The 25,005-nt window shown below is 41.0% G+C and overlaps 1 protein-coding gene across 4 annotated transcripts in view; it reads right to left on the reverse strand.

The window, feature by feature from the left end:
- Window positions 1-2,932: 2,932 nt before the first annotated feature.
- LARS2 (leucyl-tRNA synthetase 2, mitochondrial) overlaps window positions 2,933-25,005 on the reverse strand; it is a 119,608-nt gene continuing 97,535 nt past the window's right edge. For all 4 annotated transcript variants that reach the window (XM_073003520.2, XM_073003518.2, XM_073003519.2 and 1 more), the window contains 3 exons: window positions 17,369-17,480; window positions 8,108-8,235; window positions 2,933-4,238 (listed from right to left, as the gene is read on the reverse strand). In XM_073003520.2, the coding sequence (XP_072859621.2) occupies window positions 4,059-4,238; window positions 8,108-8,235; window positions 17,369-17,480 (420 nt within the window). In that variant the 3' untranslated portion in view covers window positions 2,933-4,058. The remainder of the gene's footprint in view (window positions 4,239-8,107; window positions 8,236-17,368; window positions 17,481-25,005) is intronic.

Here is a 25,005-nt window from a genome sequence, read left to right on the forward strand (position 1 = left end):
GATTTGACTGCACTATAATGGAGTTTGGAGCAGGATGTTTCATGAGAAAAGCTGTGTCAGATCCATGTGTTCTACAGTGGTTCTCAATGTGTTGAGAAATTTGGGTAGACGTAGACGGCTTGTCCCATGACTCCTTGATAAGGTCCAACATGGCTGGCATGAATGTCAGACTCAATGGAGGGGATCTCTCTTGATTTATGTTGTTGAAGACAAGGTCCTGTTGGGAGGTGGAGGCTGTTCTATGTCGAGTTTCAAAGATTTGGCCATACGGAGAATGAGCTGGGAATAAGATGTAAAGTCCTCGGATATCTGCGATATCTGAGTCAGGTGTCAGTAAATTCGACGGGGACTACCTAGAAGCTTCTGAAGGGAGATCCTGATCCTGCTCAGAAGCAGTTGAGATTGAAGAGTCCCTCGAGAGAAGAGGGGAAGGGGAACAATGATGGGCCCAAGGTGAGTGTGCTGAGGTTAAAACTTGTGGAATCGAAGCCGAAGTGTGACGTGAGCAGGACCTATGGACAACAGAAGCTGGTTGTGAAGTCAAGGCCTGTGGCAGGGAGGATAAACGTGCATGTTTCGCTGGGACCGGGTCCAGTTGGGGATCTCAAATGGGGGTAATCCATGTTTGAAAGCAGATTTCCTCGGTGTCGGTATCACAAGATCGGGCTGGTAGTACATTCAATATTGTGGTGGTGAAGGATGAGAAGATGTGGGAGAGACATACCTATAATGCATGCGCCTAGGCCGCCCATAATAATCGACATAGTGCCGATCAGGCTAATTCAGCCTGTATCAGTCACTACACTACACTGATCCACATCAGAATAAAGAGGTTCACCATATTTGCCATTAAGCAGATTGCTTCTGCGGAGGAGACTGAGAAAGCGAAGCCTCCGAATTGGAAAGTTGGATCACCGTTGCCCACCTGATAGAAATAGGGCTAGAATGGGCTGAGGCCGGGCTGGAGTCTCAGAGTGGCCATGAGATGGTGACAAGCTTGGTACCGATGCCGAGACTTGAGCCTGAGGAAGTGGTCCCACCTCTCCAGCTTCAGAAAGGGAATCTGGGTCCAAAATGTCCCTCAATGACTCCTCCAAGATAGGAGAGGGGAGGGAGATGTGAACTGTTTGAGGTTCACAGGGTCGATGAGGCTTAGAGACCCACTTAGCTTTTTTGTTTAACTGTGTCCTTCTTTTTTCTTAGGTAAGAGGTCCTTGGTAGAGAGTGACTTCGACATCGAAGTCGACATTGATGCTGAGACGGTCTTAGGCCTGGAAGCTTTGGAGGATGTCTTAGGAAAGGGAGTTGTCAGTGCTGATGGAACCAAAGGTTCAGACCGAGAAGCAAGGACAACAGTAGGTTCCACTGTGGGGGTAGCAGCAAGACTAGCTACAGGGCTGGAAGGTCGTAGGAACTTTCCCCAAAGATACGACCAAAGTTGTTGCAAGTGAAGCGTGAGGGCTGGCTTGGTAAATTTCTTACATTCCACGCAGGAGTTGATCTGATGTCTCTCTCCCAGGCTAAACAAGCAACAATTGTGGCCATCAGTGAATGGAATGTTGTTGGCACATGATACGCACCTCCTGAAAGGACCCGAAGGGACCATAAAAGAGAGGTGGGAAATGGGGGGGAAAGGGAGGGGGGGGAGAAAAGGTTACCTCACAGGTCTGTGATCCAAAACGCTTAACGATAAACAGTCCAAAGATCAGAAAGCTATAATCAAACAATCAACAAAGCCAAGTCTGTGACAAGATCGGGAAACCATTAAACAAGCCAAAGATCAAAAACTGTTGAATCAAAATGGAAGAAGCTCTAATAATCACTGATGCAGTCCGAACTCAGCGGTGGATAAAAGAAACTGAGGTATTTTGTGTGGGCGGAGCATGCGTGCCATGGGGCAACATCCTACTAATTACGTCTTTTTAAGCTGTGGAATATTCCAAGGAGTCCTGCACAGACACAGTAAAACCCATTTGTGTGCATTCACAGAGGCCACAAAGAAGAAGTGGGATATAATTAAGTAAATCAATAATATATATATTTTTAAGTAAAATAAGATAAATATAAATCTTTGCCTAGTGATTAGCTATGATTGCATAATAAAGAAAAGTCTGTTAACACATGCTCTGGTAAGTAGGAATATTGAAATATATGCAGTGTCAGCTAAGCTATATTGTGGAACAAATCCATTTTCCTGTATATATAGGAAATGGCTTTCATTAGCCAAAATTCTTTTGCACAAGTATGCATGAACAATTTGAGGTTGTTCCCATGGTAATTGTGTTATGGCTGAGGCAGAAGTGAGACCCTTGAAGTAGTTTTGCCGGTGCACTGCACAATCAGTCAAAACAGAGATGCAAAAACAACTAAGACAATTGTGTAGTGCAATTCCTTGTTACTAGGCATCAGCACCTGCCGCATTTACACTAGTGTTACATTACGCTGGCAGAAACAGGATGCTGGCCAATGGCATCTTTTTTCCAATAACTTAAATTTAAGAGGAGACTGGTCAACTAGCAGCATTCAGGAACTTGAATAAAGCCTACATTTCAACTACAGGTGGTTTGTGTGTGTCTCTTTGTGTCTGTCTCTGTGTTTAATTTTTTTTCTTAGATTTTTTTAAAAAAACTAGTGTTTCATTGTCGTATTTGCCACCCAGAGTTAAGGGCCAAGAGATACTGGCCAAGAATTTGGAAGATGTAAAGATAAGCAGCTTACCTACAATTCATGGTGTGCAGACTGTAAAGATCTTTGAAATAAAGATGTAGTTGAGAAGAACAGAAGCCAGGAAACTTTAAAGCCTGCCCCCTTTGTTCCACAGTGAAATGATTTCTTATTCCAAGAATAGTGCATTGTACTTGCCAAGGGCCTGCACTATCAAGAGAATTGCTTTCCATACTATAGCAGTACATCACTGACTCTCCACACTTGACAGGGTACTTCATTTTTAATTTCTATACTACAAAGCACACTGACAAAATAACAACTTCCACTGTAGCCACATGTCTGAGCTGTGTGAGAATTAAGATTAAATAAAAGATCAAGCCCGGCATGTATGAATATCCCCCGGCAACATTGCAATGCTTTAACTTGATCTATTACCAGCTTGCTGCTTTGGAACTCAGAGATAAATAAGGATTTTCTTTGTCTTGCTTAGAAACAAGTTTTCATTACCTCATTATATAAGTGAGCTCTCTCGGAATAAATAAAAATATAGTTAAAAGAGAAATAGACTTCACTGTTCTGAATTAATATCTTTGGTATTGAAAAACTGGGAAAAGGCATGGTTGGTTGTAATAATGTACACTATGTCTATGAATAATCCACTGAAGAGCTTTAAAATATCATTTTTTTGCAGTAAGGATTTCTATATAGATAAACAAGAATATAATAGCTGCTCTTTATTAAACTGAGGAACATCCTGTGCCAAATACTCACTGTGGCACTTTAGCTTGCCACCTGGCAATACACACACAAGTGTATTTTCATCCACAATTTCCAGAGAAATGTCTGGTGACCTGCATATGTTTATTCATTTTATACAATGTAGCTCTCACTTCCTTATTCTACCAACCCCTCTTTTCTTCATCATAATATCTGCACTCAGAATGAGAATATGGTCAGGTAGTTTTCATCATTATTGAGAGTCTCTTCAAATGCCTAAAATAGTTTTAATTTTAATGAAGAGTGACACTGGGAATGCACAAACCCCCTCTTCATATGCTGAATTAATACGCCATAGGAGCTGTACAGGTCAGGTCCACGAATCTCTGGAACTATGCATCAGCTCTTCCATCTCTGAATGAATGTTGGGAGATGTCCATGAAAAGGGGTTTGCTGCTCATACATGAGGCTTCAACACCTGAGGAGGTACTCTGACCAACGAGTATGCTCCCCTCAAGTGCAGAAGCTTCCTCTGCAAGCACCAACCCCTAAATCAATTATGATTTCTCCCCCACCATGATTTTTGGGGGGCTCTTCTAACTCTACCAAATGATTCCTTTGATGAATTTCATCAGGTGCTCTTCTGTAGGCAGTTCTAAAAACATCACTGCCTGCTATTCTTGAACAAGGAAGTTGACAAGGGCAGTTCGAGGAGACAAGAAGAACTTTGTAATGGTACGTCCTTGCAGGTATTCACTCCCCAGCTTGCTTTGAAGAACCAGTTCACGAATTACTTCGGCATCTCGGGCTACTTGCTGAGGTACTCCAACTTTACCACAGAATTTGTTGTTGATCTGGAGTTGAAAAAGACATACAGGAAGAACCAAAATAAATATCTAAAATTGGGCCTTCTCACTTTTCTCCTTTTTCCCCAGTATATTTCTTCCCATCTGTTTACAGGTAACACGTTTATGGAAATCAGAATCTTATTTCCATGGATTTTATTAATTTCTATTAAATCCACTGTATTAATTAAGCCATTGTTGGTTTGTATCAGTGGTTCAGACATCTGACTGCGGAACCAGAGGTTGGGAGTTCAATTTCCCATTGTGCCTCCTGGGAAAAAAGCCAGCATTGTGTGGCCTCCGGCAAGCTGCACAGTCCCAGGATGTCCCAAGAAGAAGGGAATGGTAAACCTCTTCTAAGTAATTTCTGCATAGAAAACCCTAAAAAGGGTTGCCATAAATTGGAATCAACCTGACAGCATACAATTATTATTGATTTCAACTTGCCTTAATTTTTGTCTTGTAACTGCATGCTAGTATCAGCTTCATTGCATGCATAGACACATAACTCAACTGAGTTGTGTTTTAAAGAGATTTTTTTTGAAAAGTCAGAAGGCACCTGCCTTATAGGAGTTATAAGATGCATAGACACTGGTTAGTTTTTCAGCAAAATTATTTTTTAAACTTATTTATTTGATTTTTATACCACCATCTGGCTATTAAGGCCACTCTGTGAGGTTTACAGATTAACCAAGTAACAACTTAAAACAAAATGCAACAACAATGACAAATAAAATAATTAAAATAATAAAAGGCATGGTGGAGAAGTTGAAGGTGTAACTGTTAAAAACACTGCTGTATTAAGATGTTCAAAAGTTCAGGCAGGCCTGTATAAACAGCCATGTTTTTAGTGGTCTTTTGAAAGTTCCCAGTGAAGGGGCCAGGCAAATTTTGGGTGGGAGACTATTTCAGAGTTGTGGAGCGACCGTCCCAAAATTGACTTCAACTTCCTCTGTTGATGAATATGTAATTTTAAGAGATATTCCAGACAACTTAAAATGCTAGTTTTCAAGATGGACTGGGCCAGCTTGGGTAATCATGCTACATGAAGCAGAAAATTAAAAAGCATTGGGAAGTTAAAAGTAAGATCTAAACTCTGGGTGGGGAATTCAGCAAATACAAGGCCAAACTGTCTCTGACCTTGTGGACGGAGTCTGGGATAGGTATGCAAAGTTGGCACATTCTTGAGCATCCTTGGGTAACTGCCAGTTTCTGTCATCATGTTTCCAGCATAGATGCCAAATGTTCAATAGCCTCTTTCAGACTGAATGCAGACAGAGCTAGATCAGCACTACATGGAAGTTGGAATAGCCATGTTGGAGGCCAACCCACTCTCATAACCTGGGCAACATCCTACCATATGCCTTGACATGAACAGAATGTGCATTTCCCTATCATTGCCAGCACAACGTACAGTGAGAATAGGGAAGCATATAACTGAATACTGTACTTTAGAACACAAATAAGATGATCCTATATATTATGGACTTTGGAAAGGAACTTCTTGTGAGGATGCAATTTTCATGAGCAGCTCTGTGAGAGCTTTAAGTCATATCTCCATTAGGCCTCTAGATAGGCTTTCCATCAGGAGGAGGTATTTGGGCCCAATAAGTCTTTTCTATTTCCACATATTCTTTTACAATCGCTCATCTACCACTTCCCATCTTTTAATTATTATCTGTTTTTCCCCTCATATATTCACTGAGAAATACAAAAAAGTGTGTGTGAGAGAGAGAGAGCAAAGTGTGTCACCAATAAAGGTGAGATACAAGTCCCTAAGCACAGAGAGACACAACTCCATGCAACATGTCTACTGTCTGAAGATGTGCATATCCCCTTAACATTTGACTTACTTCCTCCAGATAAATGCTTGCCACCATAAATTCAAGGCAGCTGGTGCCCACTGGGGCTGATGTGGGAAAGGGGGAGAGAACACAACAACCAATTGCGTGTGGAGTCAGAGGCAAAAGTGAGTAGTCATACACATGCATATGCACACACATACACATACACAGAGAAGCACACACAAGTACACAGAGAGAATGACTAGATAGGCGGGGTATAAATTAAATTAAATTTAAATAAATAAATAAATAAACAAACAAACAAACAAACAAATAAATAAACAAATAAACAAACAAATAAATAAATGGACAGGTATAAGCTTTCTTCCTCTGCTAAGGAGGAAGGCAAGAGTGAGACAGTTAAAGATAACCTAAAGCTGAGGCAGTGTAGCATTCAACTTGTCCTGCTGGAAGAGTCACCACTGCCATAAAACGTGTACTGTCCTTGTGTAGCAAAAATGAAGTGCATATCTATGTGTGTGTACATATGTATGCTTTGGTGAAAAAGAAAGTACAGATTTGTTAGAGTGGCCCACTGGCAAAAATAATTCCCATTCCATACCCTTGCTTTAGAATTACTGGTTGGAGATTGTCGTGTGGATTCCATGAGCTGTGCATCACCTACTCCATCTCCTCCTGATGGGGGAAGGACTGATGTGCAGCAAAGATAGTTGCTTAGCAAAAATACCAGTATAGGATTGCATTTGCAGATGACTTAACTAGGAGAGCTTCCCTGAACACAGGCCATTCCTGGCTCAGGAAAGCCTGTATACAAGGATGGCATTAAGGGACCACATGAATTATCAAGGCTCCCCCACCCCTGCTTTTAAGATGCTCATGTTCTCATGTTCTCAGCTATAGTCTATCTTCCAAAGTAGCACCAACTGCTGTTCCCAAAATAATCAAAGCAGAAAAGTCCCTAAAACAGCTACCACATTTTCTCTTGAGTTAAGAGGAGATTTTGAAGCCATCAATATTTAAATAATAATTAATAATCAAAGCAAAGCAAAGCAAAGGTAATAAATATCAGCATACTGCATCAGCCTGGCTTTGGACACTCAAATACTGTAGCACAGAGAGGTATATTTTGATATTACTGCAAGTTTTACAGAAAGAAATACGTAAAGCTGAGAAAAAAACAGCTTTAGTATTTATACAAGTTCTGAATATTTACAGCTACTGAATTTTTACACAGCTACTAAAACTCAGAAATGTGGAGCATGACTTTAAGCCTAAAGCTTCATGTTAGCAAGTTTCAACAAACCAGAAGGATATGTAAACCTTGATGTGTTTTCTTTCTTTTTAAGAAAAATCACAGAAATATTTTTAAAAAGAAAATAATTATTACTGTCCCACTATTGCATAGCACTCATAATGGTTTCTCATTTAGACTGCCAACTAAATCGCTATCTGCTTAGCTTCAGCACCCCTGTAGCATCAGGAGTTCGAAGACATCTACTGGCTGCCAAGAACAGTAAAAGGAACCTTTCTGCACTAACAGCATCTTGTACTCTTCCACTGTTCTCCTCTGTTGTGTCACTCACTACCTACAGTTATCTCCACCAATCACTGCCTCTTAAAAAACCAGTGCCATCTGGAGAAGGTGGTCAGTGTTCTCTTCCACAGAGCTACCTGAGCCCAAGTATTTGCTTGTTGGGGTCCTTCCTCAGAGCCAGTGCCCTGGGACATCAACCCTTCCATCACAGCACAGGCAATCTCCCAGAGCACCCCATCTACAATGCTTTGCTCCAAGGGCCAGCAGAGCCAAGTATTTCTGGCTTGGCTAACTTTAGAGAGCCACATTCTGGATTTTTTTCTTTTCTTTTCTTTTGTGCTAATGAGGCTTTCCAAAGTGACAGAGGCTCACGAGGAGGGTTGGCATGATTCACTGTCCCTGGTGCTCGGCTGCCTTGTCCCCCAACTAATTAGGAGGGGAGCATGACTGCTCCACATAGACTTTTCCTGATAGATACATTCAAAATTGTTTACATAAAGTTTAGTGATCACTGATGAAGTAAAACTTTGCACTCTTACCAGAACAGTCATGTCCACTATATCTGGCTGCTGAAGGTATTCTGGATCCACTGTCGGCCAGGGCTGCTGTAGTACGTCCAAGTCCCAACGGTGATGGGTACAAAGTTTGTTCGGAATATGAGACAAACCTGAAACACACCATTGACAGATTGCTTGTACTTTGGTAAACATTTGTTTCTATACTTTGCTCAATCAACTTCTGAGCACTGCCTAGAACAAAAACTTATTGGCAGTCTGTTTTAGCACAGAACTAATGACATAGCAGAAACTGTTCTCTGGCTGACAACCAAAATGAAGTGGGGGAAAAGACAGCAAACTCAAGCACAAGACTAGGGAAAAGAAGATGAGGAAAGAATAGTTCAAATATATTTTTAAACAGGCATTTAAGGGAGCTTTAAGGGGGAGAGGATAGGGAAGTTTCCAGAACATGACAAATATATTTCTACAGAAAGGCAAACTGAGGCTTCAATTCAAAATTGATTCCAGGAGTAGATCTTGTTGAATTTTATGGACCGGATTTCTGAGTAAACAGGTATAGGTCTGTGAATGCAATTACTGTATGTCACATTAATACAAATAAATGGATAACACTCAGGCTAAAGAGCACAATCCGGATGAAGTTAGCCATGCATTGAACATCTGTCCCACTGAAATGTACCATTTAATAGAAGCTGGCTCAGGTCCACAGTCAAATGCATGAAAATTGAACGCTAAAGGTTTCTGTAAGTCATATAATTCTTTTGGATATTTGCCCTCATTAACCTGAGAGAAATTAAGCATTTTGTAAAGCAGCCCTGTCTCTTCCTCCTCATGACTGCTGTATATGTTCCTAATGTGTGGCATAGCTCTCTGGCAACATATTTGGTCAAGTGATGGCCAAGAATAGTTCTTGATGGAAGCAGTGAATCATGAGGACATGTGTGAAATCTTTTAAAGTGTAATTAAGAAAAAAGGAATAAGCCTGGGGAATGGTGATTCATTTTCTTGCTGGCCCCTTCTCCTGACGTTTTTTCCATTTGTAAACAGACTTCGTACTTTCCTAATGATCACATGTTGGATGAGAAAGTAAAAATACTGAATTATAGATCATTCCTTGTTTTCCTGCTTAACTTGGTTCACCCTGTTGCACAACAAAAACAACCCTCACCGCAATGAAAAGTTAAATCAGTGGCCGTAAGACTTGTAGAAAAAAACCCACAAAGCAAGAAAGGCTACTTAAGAAGAATTGTGTTTGCAGTCATAAAGTATCTGTTGAGAAAGTGAGCTCTTAAGGGTCTTAATTTAGAGACGCAACTATGCCAAACTGTGAAAAGACGCCTCTAAGGAGGGCAGAGATACTATTTTGTGAAACAAGCAAAACAAAACAAAGTATCTGCCTTTTCATCTTGTTTGCTTTTCTTGCCCCTGCTCACACTCTGGAAACTTAAAACAGAAGCAATCACCACCTTCATTAGCTCCACTATGTAGCAAAAATCTTACAAAAGGTTTGGCTGCAATACTTGGATAAGTATATCCCATCAAACCCAACAGAGCTGGTTTCTGAGTCGACAGAGGCTTGTGTTGTCAATAATCCAAAAACAATTCTGTCTGCTTAAATCACTCAAAAGGACTATTTTGTGGAAGAAGGAACGCTTTACTAGTACATTGTATCAAACTTTTCTACTGAAAACATTTTTCAAGCAGGTATTTCCGCACTCTCACCTGTTTACATTCTTCCATACATGATAAGCAGTGATATATACCTAGCTCAGATGTTACTGTCCAATTGTTGTTGACTCAGTAACTTTAAAACAGATGTAAGATAAGTCCTCTGACCAGTGTAAACTAAGGTTACAAACCATGTGGATGGACCTCTCCTAATACCACCTCTTTTTGCCAAACCGCACAAAACAGCTGGTACATCAAAATAGGACACAACAAAAGTAATTTATGCATACTAGTAATTCTATGAAGTTAGTAACTTATTGGTTGTTGTGGGTTTTTCGGGCTTCTTGGCCGTGTTCTGAAGATGGTTCTTCCTTTCTTTTTGCAAAAAGAAAGGAAGAACCACCTTCAGAACACGGCCAAGAAGCCCGAAAAAACCCACAACAACCATTAGATCCCGGCCGTGAAAGCCTTCGCGAATACATTAGTAACTTATTCTTCAAGCAAAGAGGGGAAGTGTCCTTCTCCACCCATACTAGTCACTAGTTTTTTTCTCATGAGTTCAAGAGGGCATATGTGGCTCTCCTTCTTTCCTACTTTATTTTCACAACCGTCATATGAGAACAGCCTGAGAGTGACTGGCCCAAACCCCTCCAATGAGTTTCATGGTTCAGTGGGGACTAGAATCTGATGTCCCTCGATCCACATCCAAAATCCACATGATCATCTTCACACAGTGCTTCCATGCCCTTCACGTCTAGTGTGCACATGTTGAGGGCTGTGTGAATCAGCCCAGGAGACATAACAGAAGTTGCAAATAAAAGGCAGGTTAATGTACCTTTCACAAGGCAACTCCCACCTTTGCTTCACAGAATTCCTAACCAAACATGAAACCTTCCCAATCAAATAACAAATGTCCTTGTCTAGAGAGGAAAATATTTTATTTTATAAACAATAAAAAGGTCTTCAATGTGGTGTCTGAATGTTGCTCAGATACAAGGTTTCAGGAAGCAGACAGATTTCCTCATCCTGTCCGTGTTTACAGATTGCTAAACTATCAGTCTGATGAACTCTGTCCAGAAGTAAAAGGGCCGACATGCTTTGCAGAACACTTTCTCGCTCACACACACATCTGGCAGCATGTACACAGAGGGCAAAGTATGTAATCAAGTGGAACATTACATAATAAAGACAGTCACAAACATTAACAATGTAAATTTGCAGAGTATTATTCAACCTTCCAAAGTGAAAAATAACAAATCATAATTAGTCTGAAGTGGATTTCTTTTTTAAACAGTAATTGGCTATTTCCTGTGGAGATCAAAAATATATGTCCACAGGTATAGTAAAAGGTTTAATTATATAGTTTCAATGCAATGGATGGTCATCCCACCATTCCCGAAAACCTTGTTATCACTACCAAACAGGGAAAAATTTAGAAGCTGAATACAGTGGTACCTCGACTTATGAACGTAATCCGTTTTGGAACAGCGTTCGTACGTTGAAAAGTTCGTAAATCGAAATACTATTTTCCACTGAAATGCATGGGAACAGAATTAATCCGTTCCAGCATTTCAAAAAATTACCAAAATAAAAATAAAAATAAACAGAGCAGGTCCTGCACTGGGACTGCAAAACAAAAACAAACAAACAAAAAACACAGAAACATAACCTCCCCAAGTCCAAACCCACTCTCCAAAACCCACCCAGAACACGTTTTTAAAAAGGACTTACCAGTCCGAAGCCTCCCGGCGCTCTGCTGCCTCCACTGCAGCCAGGGGTGAGCGACCAAGCACCCAGCCAGCTCAAGCTTCCTGGCGCTCTGCTGCCTCCAATCACGGCGGCGGGGGACCCCCGGAAGGTCTCCGATGGTGGCGGCGAAGCTCCCAGGGCTTGTCCGCTGCCATTAGAGACCTCCCGGAGTCCCCCGCCACCGCGGTCGGCGCCCTAAGGCTTTTCCAGGGAGTAGACCAGGCCTACCAGGGGAGACCCTCCCCTGGTAGGCCTGGTCTACCAGGCTTTCCCCGGTAGGCCCGGTCTACTCCCCGGGAAAGCCTGAAGGCGTCGATCGCGGTAACGGGGGCCTCCTGGGAGGTCCCTGCCGCCACGATCGGCGCCTTCGGAGGTCTCAAAGGGCTTTCCCCCCGACGTCAGAGGAAGCCGTTTGAGAGCTCCGAAGGCAAAAAGGCAGGGAGAAAGGGTGGGAAATTTGAATTTCCAGCCCTTTCTCCCTGTCTTTTTGCCTTCGGAGCTCTCAAACGGCTTCCTCCAATGTCGGGGAGAAAGCCCTTTGAGACCTCCGAAGACGCCGATCGCTCCGTTTCATTCGTAGGTCGAGGCTCTGTTCACAAGTCGATGCCAGTTTTTTGCGAACGAGCAGTTCGTAAATCAAAAAGTTCATATGTAGGGATGTTCGTAAGTCGAGGTCCTACTGTACAGTGTTATGTAAGTCTTAATTCTAAAAAATGCATACTCTTATGGCATTACTACAAGTCAGCTGCATTTGAGATTCAGTAATAAAATCATTGCAGTTCTGTGGGTACCTACCACTAAGGGCAAACCAACTAAAAAGCTTAACTTGAAATATTTTCTACTCCTCTGCAGAACAGTAACAGAAAATGCCTTTATTTTAGTCTGCTCATCACTGATAGCCAAGGAAAACTTTTAAGAATCAACCTTCTTTCCTCACTTTCTAAAATACATTTGGCCTCCTACTACAATAGAGACAAGAGGACCTATCTGAAATACCTAATGGTAAGTCAAGAAATTATGAGATTGTAAATTAAGGCAGGCTACAGCATTATTTGCTGTTTTGCATCACAACCTCTAAAGAAGCAAGATGCAAAAAGAATACTGAAAAAGAAATGCTACAATGCAGTGCTGACAAGACAGAGATCCTGTTGCTGGGATTGTGGCACAGTGGTTCAAACTGTAGTACTGCAGCCCAAACTCTGCTCATGGTCAGCATTCAATACCAAGGGATCTGACAGCCGGCTCGAGGTTGACTCAGCCTTCTATCCTTCCGAGGTTGGTAAAATGATGAAAATCCATCATGCAAACAAGATGTAATTTAGCATTGAAGAACCAAGGCTAAATCAAAGGTGGGAAGAATGTACATCTGGATCTCAACTGGCAAGGATTTCTCATTCCTAATCTTTCAACAAAAACAGCAATGGCAGAATTTGCTATCCTAAATTCTAAACCATACTGTTGAAATGAAGAAAGGTTGCAGTAATTGAGAATGGCTTTTTGTGTGGAAGGACAATGCGTTTTTGATACTTCAAAATTCTTTAATTCTCAGTGCGCACCTTTGGTGGATGTTGGAGTTTTAGTAAAACAACAAAACAGATCCCACATATCTAAAGTGCACCCAGCCCTCGGGGCAAATAGGACTACACATAAAAAGCAAGCATGCATTTTCCTGGACTCCACCCTACAGATGAATGTAATAATGAAGACAGAAAATCCATTCATCTTGAGGGCAGTTCAAAGAACTTTATATGAGACTGGATACAAGCCAATATATGTTTTCCTGTTTGGTATTTCTCTCAGCCAACAGATTTATTTTAAACAAAGTCATAAGAACTCACCACTAGAAAAAGGAGCAGCTACTTAGACACAAGTACATCTGTACAGAAAGACACAAGCTTACAAATCTAGTTAGTAGTCAAGATGCTTGCCAAGTGCCATTCAAAGGCAAACACATTCAAAGGCGTACAACTCCTCTTCTTTCAGTCATATTGTTCACGCAAAGATCTTGTTATCAATGTGGAGAAAACTAAAATTATGGTCTTCTCAAAATCTTGGAAGCCTTTTCAGTGGAAAATTAATAACCGGCTCATTGAACAGGTCAGATCCTTTAAATACCTAGGTATATCACTTCATTTCCAACTCAAGTGGACTACACATAGAGACTCTGCGATAGCTTCTGTCTCACACCTTCTCGGAGCTATAACTAAATTCCATCATAATGCTGGGAATCAGTTCGTTCCAGCCACCATTCATATTTTCCAGGCTAAACTGGTTAATCGCCTGCTCTATGGTGTTCCAATCTGGATCAATGCCATGAACAATAAAGTTGATCTAGTGGCTGCTTCCTTTTATAGATGGATTCTAGGGATTCCCAACCTAATTAAATTATCTACTATAGTCCTAGAGCTAGGCCTGCACCTCCCCTCAACGATGGCGTGGGCACTCACTTCTGGTTTAAAAATAGACCCAGATTCTCTCCTTGTTCACCTACTTAAAGACCCTTATCAATCCATATGGTTTTACGCAATGTGAAACCAAATTCGTGTCCATTGGCATACCTTTAAACTCCCTTTTTAACAGTAACTTTAAACAGGCACTTTCCCTTATCAAGGAGAGACTATGGGAGTCTGAGTATCTCCAGTTAGTTATCAATGTGAATCAGACATGTTCCCCAATCCATTTCAATTTTTTTCCCTCCTTTGGTTCTGGACAATCTTATTTCCAGTCCTTGATGATGTTAGCCTGGCTGAACATTTTCCCTTCTGAGGTTCTTAAGGGACGATATGCTCGGGTACCCTTTGAGCAAAGAATTTGCAACTTCTGTGGTTTAGAGCCTGACTCAGTTACACACATTCTCTGTTACTGTCCTGAGTTTAAAAATCTTTGAGCTTGTACCATAGGCCCAATTATCTCAGGCTTTTCCGGCCCTCCCCAGCTTCTCACAGGTTTCCTCCTCCATGACTATTCACAAGAAACAATGACCTTAGTAGCCGAGTTCCTTGCAAAGGTTCTTTCCTCCCAGGTTTCTAAAAATTAACCAGATTGCCCTAAGTATCTCCTGTCGTGATTTATTATTATTTTATAAATTTTTCTATTTGCATGCTTTTAACTTTCCTATGCCAATAAAGGTTACTTACAACAACAACAAAGGCATACACCATTTCAAAGCACATGGCAGGAGAAAAACAGGAGGAGGAAAAATATTATTGCTAGCTCTCTTTTTCAACAGGCCAGAGAACTAAAGCAAAGCAAAGGATATACAGATAGAAGAAAAACTTAACTCATTCGCACAAATACTCAGAAAGTGTATTCAGTGCTTTATTTGGTCATGCTGCATAAAAAAAATGACGAATTGGTTGCTAGCCATAGGATGACTCCCTGCAGCCCTTTCGGAGATAAAGGCTACCATGCAATATCAGTAAATGCTGATAAATACACTCTTGTGAAGAGGGCTCCCCCGAATGGTATAAATTTTAAGCTTCTTACATATACGGAGAAGCAGCATTTGTCAAGACATGCATATTTTTTCACCTCAGTAATGGGTTATATAAACAGAGCTCATGAAGTCTTAATTCCAACCTTTCTTCCTTTTTCAGTTTATACACTGAGAGCACTTTTGCACTAATGATATGCCAGAAGTCTCAGTTCTGACCTATCGGGAACAAGGCCACAAGGTGGTACATTCTCACTGTTGCTCCTACAACAAGAAAGGATAGCTGAACTAAGTCACAAACTTGTCTATAATTAATTAATCAACTGAAGTCCATCAAGCCACAATATTTGGGCTACCTTTTAGAACTTTCTTGTTTCTTCTCTATTCCCTACTTTTGTATCACAGAGCCTGATGGAGAAACCCAGAGAACTTAGAGCATGCACAGTTTTGCTGTACAGTGGGGTCTTGACTTGAGAACTTAATCCGTATTGGAAGGCGGTTGTCAAGTCAAAAAGTCTGTAAGTCAAGTCTCCATTGACCTACAGTGCATTGAAAACCGATTACAGTGGTGCCTCGCACAACGATTGCTTCATATAACGATGAATTCACACAGCGATGGGTTTTTTTGAGGAATTTCCCCCATCGTTTAACGATGTTCTCTATGGGGGAATTTCACTTAACGATGTCCCTTTTTGCTCATTTAAAAGTGTCTTAAAATGTTTGAAACCTGTTTTAAATGCTTGGATTCCATAGTGCACCTTGTGAAACATGTGCAAACTTAATTTGGTTTTGTTCTGAGTCTTCATTAATTTTTGATGCTTTTTTTATTTTCCCCATTTAAATCAATTGAATGGACAGTTCAATTCATTTAAATAGGGAAAACAAAAAATCACCAAAAATTAAGGACGACTCAGAACAACACCAAATTAAGTTTGCATAGGGTTCAGGAGGTGGGCTAACAATTGCAAGCATTTAAAACCTGTTCCAAACATTGTAAGACACTTAAAAATGAGCGAAAAGGGACATCGGAAAATACTTCAAAAGCACTGAAGCCGGCTTCAGTGCTTTTGAAGCTCTTCCGTTTTCGCTCATTTTTAAGGGTCTTACAATGTTTGGAACAGGTTTTAAATGCTTGCAATCGTTAGCCCACCTCCTGAACCCTATGCAAACTTAATTTGGTGTTGTTCTGAGTCGTCCTTAATTTTTGGTGATTTTTTGAATTTTCTCTCATTGGAATGTATTGAACTTTCCGTCCAATGCATTCCAATGAGAGAAAATTCAAAAAATCACCAAAAATTAAGGACGACTCAGAACAACACCAAATTAAGTTTGCATAGGGTTCAGGAGGTGGGCTAACAATTGCAAGCATTTAAAACCTGTTCCAAACATTGTAAGACACTTAAAAATGAGCAAAATGGACATCGGAAAAGACTTCAAAAGCACTGAAGCCGGCTTCAGTGCTTTTGAAGCTCTTCCGTTTTCGCTCATTTTTAAGGGTCTTACAATGTTTGGAACAGGTTTTAAATGCTTGCAATGGTTAACCCACCTCCTGAACCCTATGCAAACTTAATTTGGTGTTGTTCTGAGTCGTCCTTAATTTTTGGTGATTTTTTGAATTTTCTCTCAATGGAATGCATTGGACGGAAAGTTCAATACATTCCAATGAGAGAAAATTCAAAAAATCACTAAAAATTAAGGACGACTCTGAACAACATCAAATTAAATTTGCATAGGTTTCAGGAGGTGGACTAACCATTGCAATCATTTAAAACAGTGTCCAAACATTGTAAGACACTTTTACAGGAGCGAAAAAGGACTTCGCAAAGGCATTGAAATGTATTGAGTCGGCTTCAATACATTCCAATATAGGAAACATTGTTTCACTCAACGATGTTTCCTATGGGGATTTTCACTGAACGATGGCAATCTGTTCCAATTGGAACGGATTAACCAGTTTTCAATTCATTCCTATGGGAAATGGTGTTTCACAGAACGATGTTTCACACAACGTTGATTTTTTTGGAACCAATTAACATCGTTGTGCGAGGCACCAGTGTAATCCCGTAACAGGCCGTTTTTGTTCCATTTTGGTTTTTTTCTGCTCTGTAAGTCAAATCTCAGTCTGCAAGTCAAACCTAAATTTTGCGGCCAGAGAAGTCTGTAACTCAAAAAGTCTGTAAGTCAAGCCGTCTGTAAGTCAAGGGTCCACTGTATTTCTGTTGGTTCCAGGACACTTATTATATGGAGTTTAGTTTTTGCTTCCCCCCCCCCACCCCCGGGACCCTAGATACTGCTTATTCAAGAGCCACTACTCCTATTCCTTTCTTATTCCACCAACTTTAGTGCATTTAATTGTAATCTAATGAGATCATTTTCCTGTAAGTCTTTTTCCAGAGTGGTAAAAAAAAACCACATATAACTTTGCAAGTTACCTTTCCAGATCTCAGAAGCGATGTGTGGGGCCATTGGGGCAAGCATAATGGACAGGGTTGCCACAGCATCTTCATATTCCGCACAGTGCAAAATAACCCTTTCAGATGCTTGCTGCAGAAACAAATGGGATCAAGAAGAAAGGGTACTTTAAAATGTAATTACTCTTCAATATAGTAGTCACTTGTAAAGAAAAATGACAGAATAAAAGTTAAAACATACAAAGCTTTATCATGAATTTGACAATCGCCCTCATGTCCCCTGCTTGTTTCCACAAACACAGAGCTCACAAGGTACCTCAGCACGCCCTCTGATATGTTGTCACCAGTTGATCTCTTTTATCAACTTAGTTTACTTAGAAAAGATGAAGATCCATCCAGTACTGACGTTTCAGCAGAACACATTTATTAATTGCAGATGGTTTCCGGAATAATTCATAAGCACATTTGTGACTTTGCCCCTCGTGGCCCCTGTTTGTCTTCCAAACACAGAGCACATGAAGGCAAACCAAACACCCCTGTGCGGACAGGAGGCAGAGGGCAGCAGAGGGGGTTTGGAAGCCCGGGAAGCCGAAAGCCACCCTGACCTCCACATCGGGTGCCAGCTTCCTGGGCTTCCAACGCCAACCCAACCGCTGTACCAGCTGCCAGCTCCCTGGGCTTCCAAAGCACTGGCACCGGGCGCGGTGGTCGGGGCGGTGTTGGAAGCCCGGGAGGCTGAGCCTCCCTTTTCCTAACAGTTGGGGTGAAGAAGCAGCCTCTTCACCACCAACAGTTTGAATTCCCCACCTTTTCCCCCTGCCTTTTTCTGTTCATAACTGGAAGCTCTGGCCGCAAGTCAAAGCAAAATTTTGTGGCCGGAGCTTTTTGTAACTCGAAATTTTCATAAGTAGGGATGTTTGTAAGTCAAGGCCCCACTGTATGAGATCAGTTCCTAAGAAACTTTCACCCTCCAGGCTTCCCTTTGCTACTGTATCCATTTCTGCTTCAATGGGTGATTCCTGGCCCCCTTGTGAGCGTGCAAGTACAAAAGCATTCTTAACATGCTTTATCAAATGTAAACCCTCTCTATAGGTCTTTATCAGTCATAGACCTCTCAGGGGTCAGTGGAATGGGATTCTCTCTAGCTTTAGTAGTACAATCCTTTAAAGTACCATCTTCCTTCAGTTCATCGATACAGGAAGGATCATTAGGGGTTTTCAAAATAACTTCATCAGCCATTTTGGTTACCTCATGGTTCTTTTCTAACTTGGGGCATTCCTGGATAGATTCAGAGGTTAGGGAATCCATTTTTCCTTCAGGGATTGTTAACTGCTCCCTCAGGGAGCAGTTACTTCACAAGCACTCTGCACATGCTTAGTGAGATCTAGCCCAATTAAACAAGGTGCTGGAATCTGATCAGAGATTGCTACATCCCAAATTCCAACCCAGTCTCTATAGTTTATTTTCTCTTTAGCCATGAGTAAAGTCACTGGAGTAGAACTTAATCCCTTGATGGTAACAGTCTGGTTTGGGAGAATTTGTTCCTTAGGAATCACCTCAGGATGACACAGGGTTATGTTAGAACACATATCAGCCATTCCTACATAAGACTTTTCATTAATAAGTATCATCTCACCAGGGTTATGAACTAAAGTATCTTCTGCCTTTACTAGAAAACAATGAACGGACCTGGGCTAGTGGCAGATCAGAATTTTCTGTCATGCCAGTTGCCATGGAGACAGAACTACCATTGTTACAGCCTCCCTCAGTGTCTTCAATTGGTTTCAAACAGTAAACCTTTTTGGTCTGAATGTCATCCTTCTCATTCCTAAATTTAGTTTTCATACAATTGAACTGTAAATGACCGAAGTCCCTACAGTTATAACACTGTCTTCTTCGCTCACTCTGAGGAGATCTGTTCAACTTTAACTTTTCTTCAGGGTTCATTTGGGTCTGAGAACTAGGCTGTGCTAATTTAGATGAGGTACTACCCTGGCCTTCTTTTCCTGTTGTTTTGCTGAGGTAATTTTTATTAAAGGGTTTCTTATTGTCGTCCTAGTTCTGCTTGTTAAAATTTACCTCAGAGAACTTGGGGTTTTGGAATTCACTAATATGGTCTGCATGTTCTCCTGCCTCTAATACAATTTTAGGATTTTTGTCTCAAACTAAATAATGCAATTCCCCAGGTAAAATAGAGTAAAATTGCTCTAACCCAACCACATTTTTCATCTACTCAAGAGAAGTGACATTTTCACATTCCATCCATTTCTCCAGACATTGAACTAATTTAGCCTCCAACTGGGAATAAGATTCCTCAGGCTTTTTGGTAAGAGAACGAAAATTTCACCTCAAATGTTCTGCATTGATACCAAATCTAGAATAAACCATTTTTCTATACGCCTCAAAATCTCTGGCCTGCTCTAGAGGCATCTGTAAATACAACTCAGCTAAATCTCCACTTATTTGGGATCTTAGCACTATCATCCTTTCTTCATCCCTGATATTAAAGTCCCAGCAAGCACGTTCAAAGGAAATGAGAAAGATTCTGGGCGGTCACCTTTTCTATATAGGGAAATTTCTTTAGATCAATTTCTGAGAGATTTCCCTCACTAGCGCTGTTATTATTGTTGTTATTTTGAGAAGCCAATTCCAATTGTTTCATCTGTATTTGAAATTCCATCACTTTTTGTCTTAATTCCATTTGTCTATTTTCTTGCTCAAATGCCATTTGTTTGGCCTCTTGCTCAGCTTTTTCTCTCATCTCTAGCTCCCTGAGCTCTAGATCCTTAGCTTTCTCTTCAGTTCTGGCTTTTTCTCTCTCCAATTCTAACTGATTTCTCATAGCTAGCTCCTTCAATTTAAATTCCTGTTCCAGCTTCGTTTTTCAAAAACTTGAGAGCTTAGATCCCTTTGTCCCTCTGAGGTACTCTCATGAGTCTCCTCCTGTTCCATTGGAGCTAGAGGATTATTTCCCTCCATTTCTTGAGGTAATAAACTTTTTGCTTCTTGAGGATCAATTACCTCCATTACTGGCTTTTTAGTTCTTTTGGGTGGCATACTTATCTGAGTTACTTAGTCTTGAGTGTGTTTATACTGATTTTAAAAAGGGCCTGTCTTTCTTCTAATTCCAGTCACTGAAATAAATTTCTATTTCAAGCCTCTGCTTTTTCTTCTATTCCCTCAGATCTGTTCTGACCCCGACTTCTGCTTTTATTCACCAGCTCTCCCTTCTCTCAGAGCCTTGGATCTAAAGCTAGCCCACTGGTCTTCCAAATCCTGAGGAAAATACAGAGGAATTTTACCTTCAGAGTCATTCCCTAGCTTAGTTCCCCAGATCTGGGTTCAGAAGCCCCGCCACTAAGCATTTCCCAAAAGCTCTAGCAGGTAACCTACTTCTTCACTGCAGACCTCTGTCTAAAAGGTACCCTTGGTTCAAAAAAGAATTCACTTTAAACTCAGGCTTTACTGGATTGCTTCGTATCCCGCTGCTGGACACCAATTGTGATGTTTGATCCTCATGGCCCCTGTTTGTCTTCCAAACACAGAGCACACGAAGGCAAACCAAACACCTTTTCACACGCTGCCACCAGTTGATCACTAAATCAACATACTTTACTTAGGAAAGACGAAGGTCCATTTCTCACTGTCTTTTGAATAAAACAGGTTTATTGATTACAGATGTTTCTATAATAATTTATAAGTATCTTCTTCAGGTTCATCAAGCATCAATAACAATCTTCTATATTATTTTACAGGTTACTATTCACTCCTCAGACTAATTACTCCTCAGATTCCCAAACTAACTCTCTCTCTGACTCAACTCTACTCCTCCCTTCTCCTCTCAGGCTCCACATTTTTAACATCACTGGTGGCCCCACCTCTCAACCACATCAGCATAGAACATGAATAATGCATAACCTATTCAGCATAATAAGGGTGAATGCCACAACATTCTTCAAGATTCATCAGTCATCAGTATTAACCTATATTAATCATCACAGGCTACATTCTAACTAATTACTCCTCAGACCACCAAACTTTCTTCTCTCTGCTTCTAGACTCAGACTGACTGGCTCCTTTCTCAGGCTCTGCCTTTTTAGCATCTCTTTCGGCCCAGCCTTTTTACCACATTAACATGTAACATGAATAATGCATAATTTACAATGCATAACTTAGGGTGAATGCCACAATGAAAAGCATTGTTTTTACAGAAACAGCAACATGTGGCATTCTACATACTAAGAGGGTTTATCTGGCATAACGTTCTGGACCTTTCTGGACTGCACAAAAAGAGAGGTTACTCACTTGTAACCATAGTTCTTCAAGTGGTCCTCTGTGAATCCACACAAATGGATTTTACTGCGCCTATAGTCTAGAGCTTAAAAAGATGTGATTAGTACGATGTTGAACCATGGCGTGTATGCTCCACCCACCCGTAATACCTCAGTTCCAAAATGTCTGCTGCTGTCAAGGCTCTGACTCTGACAAAGCTCAAGACACCAAATGATTGACAGCAGGGAGGATGGGCAGGATGACGTCAGCACAGCCCTTCCAAAATCTGCTTCCTTCTTGGCCCTGATATCAAGACGATAATGTGTCACAAAAGTTGAGAGTGTAGACCAAGTGGTGCTTGACAGATGTCAGGGACTTCAACGCCACATAACCAAGCTGTAGAAGTTGCCATAGCTCTTGTGGAGTGCGCCTTCCTTAGTCCTGGAAATATAAAATGCTAAGGCACGACGAACATTGAGGGAGTGGAGCATGCACTCAACATCAGAAGAGGGACTTGGAAATAACGTCGGAAGGATTAACGGTTGATTAACATGAACATCTGAAATCACCTTGGGGATACATCTGGATATAATACAACCTTGTCTGGGTAAAACTGAATATAAGGGGCATCAGCTCGAAGAGCGGACAGCTCGCTTGCTCGACGCGCAGAAGTTATAGCCACAAGGAACAAAGTCTTGGTGGAAAGAAGTCTGAGATGCGCAGAGGCCATGGGCTCAAACGGGGGATGAGCGAGTGCACGAAGAACAACTTGGAGAGACCACTTCCGAAGTGGAGGCCTTGTAGGCGGGCGCATGTTCCGCAAACCTCTCAGAAATCTCTTCAAGGTAGGTTGAGAAAATAAACAAGAGGGTTCAGACCCTTCAGGCTGATACGAAATTATAGCAGAAATATAAACTTTAAACACTGAGCCAAACCTTGGTCAAACAGATAACAAAGGAACTTGAGAAGGGTGTCCAAGAAAACTGGAACTGTGGGCAATTTACATGATGCAGCAAATTTAGTGAAAGTGTTCCACTTATACAAATATAATAATTGAGTAGAGGGCTTCCTAGCCCTATTTAAAACTTCAGCCACAGTGAGGGAATTCTCCACGCTGTAAGGTGTAGAGAGTCAAGGTCGGGATGACAAATTCATCCTTCGTCCTGAGTCAGAAGGGATGGTTGAAGAGGTAATCTTAGGAAGTCAGTAGCCATGGCTCTGAGAGTGGTGAACCACGGTTGTCGAGGCTAACATGCTACTAGAATGGCATCGGAGCTTAGCTGATGGAGTCTGACTATCGTTCACTGGATGAGAGGAATGGGCGGAAAGAGATAAAGAAGGCTGTTGCCCCAGTCCACCATGAAAGCGTCGCCTAAAGAGTTATATCCTCTTCCTGCCTGGGAGCAGTACCTGCTGCATTTGGAGTTGATCTGGGTGGTGAAGACGCCAAGACCTGATGTCTCCCACCGACTGCAGAGATGAGAGAAAACTGCATCGTTGAGGGTCCACTCGTGAGTTTGGATGGTAAGATGGCTCAGACGGTTGGGCGCCTTGTTTTCTGTAGCCTTGTGACGAGCCACCAGAAAGACATGGTGATCGTAACACCATTCCCACAACTGAATTGCTAAATATAGAAGACTCAATGAGTGACAGGCTGTTTGCTGATATAATACAGCGTGGTCATATTGTCCGTAATGACCTAGACGGCGCAACCAGCTATGAGAAATCGGAAGGATTTGATGACTGCTAGCAACTCTAGGTGACTGATGTGCAGCAGTCTCTGAGCTTGACCACAAAGCGTGGATCTCTTTTTTAAATTTTCCAACATAAAATTTACATTATAGAAAAAACAGCATCTTATATATGCATATATAGGTATCTATATCTAAAAAGAACACATTTTATAAAGCTAAGCCTACAAGTAATCCTGTTTACTAAAATATTTCTTCGGCAAGATCTCCATATTATTCATTTTCTATTTATTACAAAACTTTTGTTTTCCATCATTCATAGAATAAATTCCAGCTTAAATAATAAATTGATTTTTCTTGTCCTTTCAGTCTCTTTGTTAGTCTATCCATTTCTACGCATTCTAATTTTTTTTTTTAACAATCATATCATCCTTTGGTGGATCAACCTCCTTCCATACATGTGCCCATACTAATCTAGCTGCTATCAGAACATGTGATATTAAATAGTAGCTTTGGATGTTTATTTTATTTGGTATTAGTCCCAATAAAAAAATTATGGTCTAAATTCCTTGCTTAGACATTTGCTTAATCCATGTATAAATTTTAATCCAATATTTTCTTGCTATGTCACATGTCCACCATGCATGGTAATAGGTTCCTTCCTGATTTTTACATTTCCTAACATTTGTTCGATATGTTTGCTGAGATTTTTGCAAGTCTGGATGGAGGAAGATGCAGTCTATAGAACATTTTATATAAATTTTCTTAATAAAAAGTTGCTAATGTCAGCTTTAATTTTTTTGTCCACATTTGTTGCCATTTTTCTAGCTCTATAGTACAGTGGTGCCTAGATTAACGAGCGCACCGTTTTAACGATGAATCCGCATTGTTTTCTCCATTGCAATGTATTGGACGGACTGTCCAATACATTTCAATGAGGAAAAATAAAAAAATCAGCAAAAATGAATGAAGACTCAGAACAACACCAAATCAAGTTTGCATACCTTTCACAAGCTGGACTATCGATGCCAAGCATTTAAAACAGTTTCCTAACAGTTTAAGGCACTTTTAAATGAGGGAAAAGAGACATCGGAATGCCATTGAAATGTACTGAGTCGGCTTCAATACATTCCAATATAGGAAACATTGTTTCACTCAACGATGTTTCCTATGGGGATTTTCACTGAACGATGGCAATCCGTTCCAATTGGAACAGATTAACCGGTTTTCAATGCATCTCTATGGGAAATGGTGTTTCGCAGAACGATGTTTCACACAGCGATGAATTTTTTGGAACCAATTAACATCGTTCTGCGAGGCACCACTGTATAAGAAAGCAGACTTCAGCTACAGTGTGTAATTCCTTTATATTAATATGCTGTCTTTCTTCCAAGTAACTCCTGGTTACACATCGCCATATCATTTTACACACACACACACACACACACACACACACACACACAGAGAGAGAGAGAGAGAGAGAGAGAGAGAGAGACAGAGACAGAGACAGAGACAGAGAGAGACAGACAGACAGACAGAGAGAGAAAGAGAGCGCGAGAGAGAACCCTGTGAGGTAGTGGAGGTTGAGAAATTGTGACTATGCCAAGGTCCCCCAATAAGCTTCATGGCTGAATAGGGATTGAATCTGTGTCTGTCAACTACATTATTCTTACAAGAGATTTTCCTTCAAATCAT

This window comes from Pogona vitticeps, chromosome 6, assembly GCF_051106095.1.
Source record: "Pogona vitticeps strain Pit_001003342236 chromosome 6, PviZW2.1, whole genome shotgun sequence".
In the NCBI taxonomy this organism is placed as follows: domain Eukaryota; kingdom Metazoa; phylum Chordata; class Lepidosauria; order Squamata; family Agamidae; genus Pogona; species Pogona vitticeps.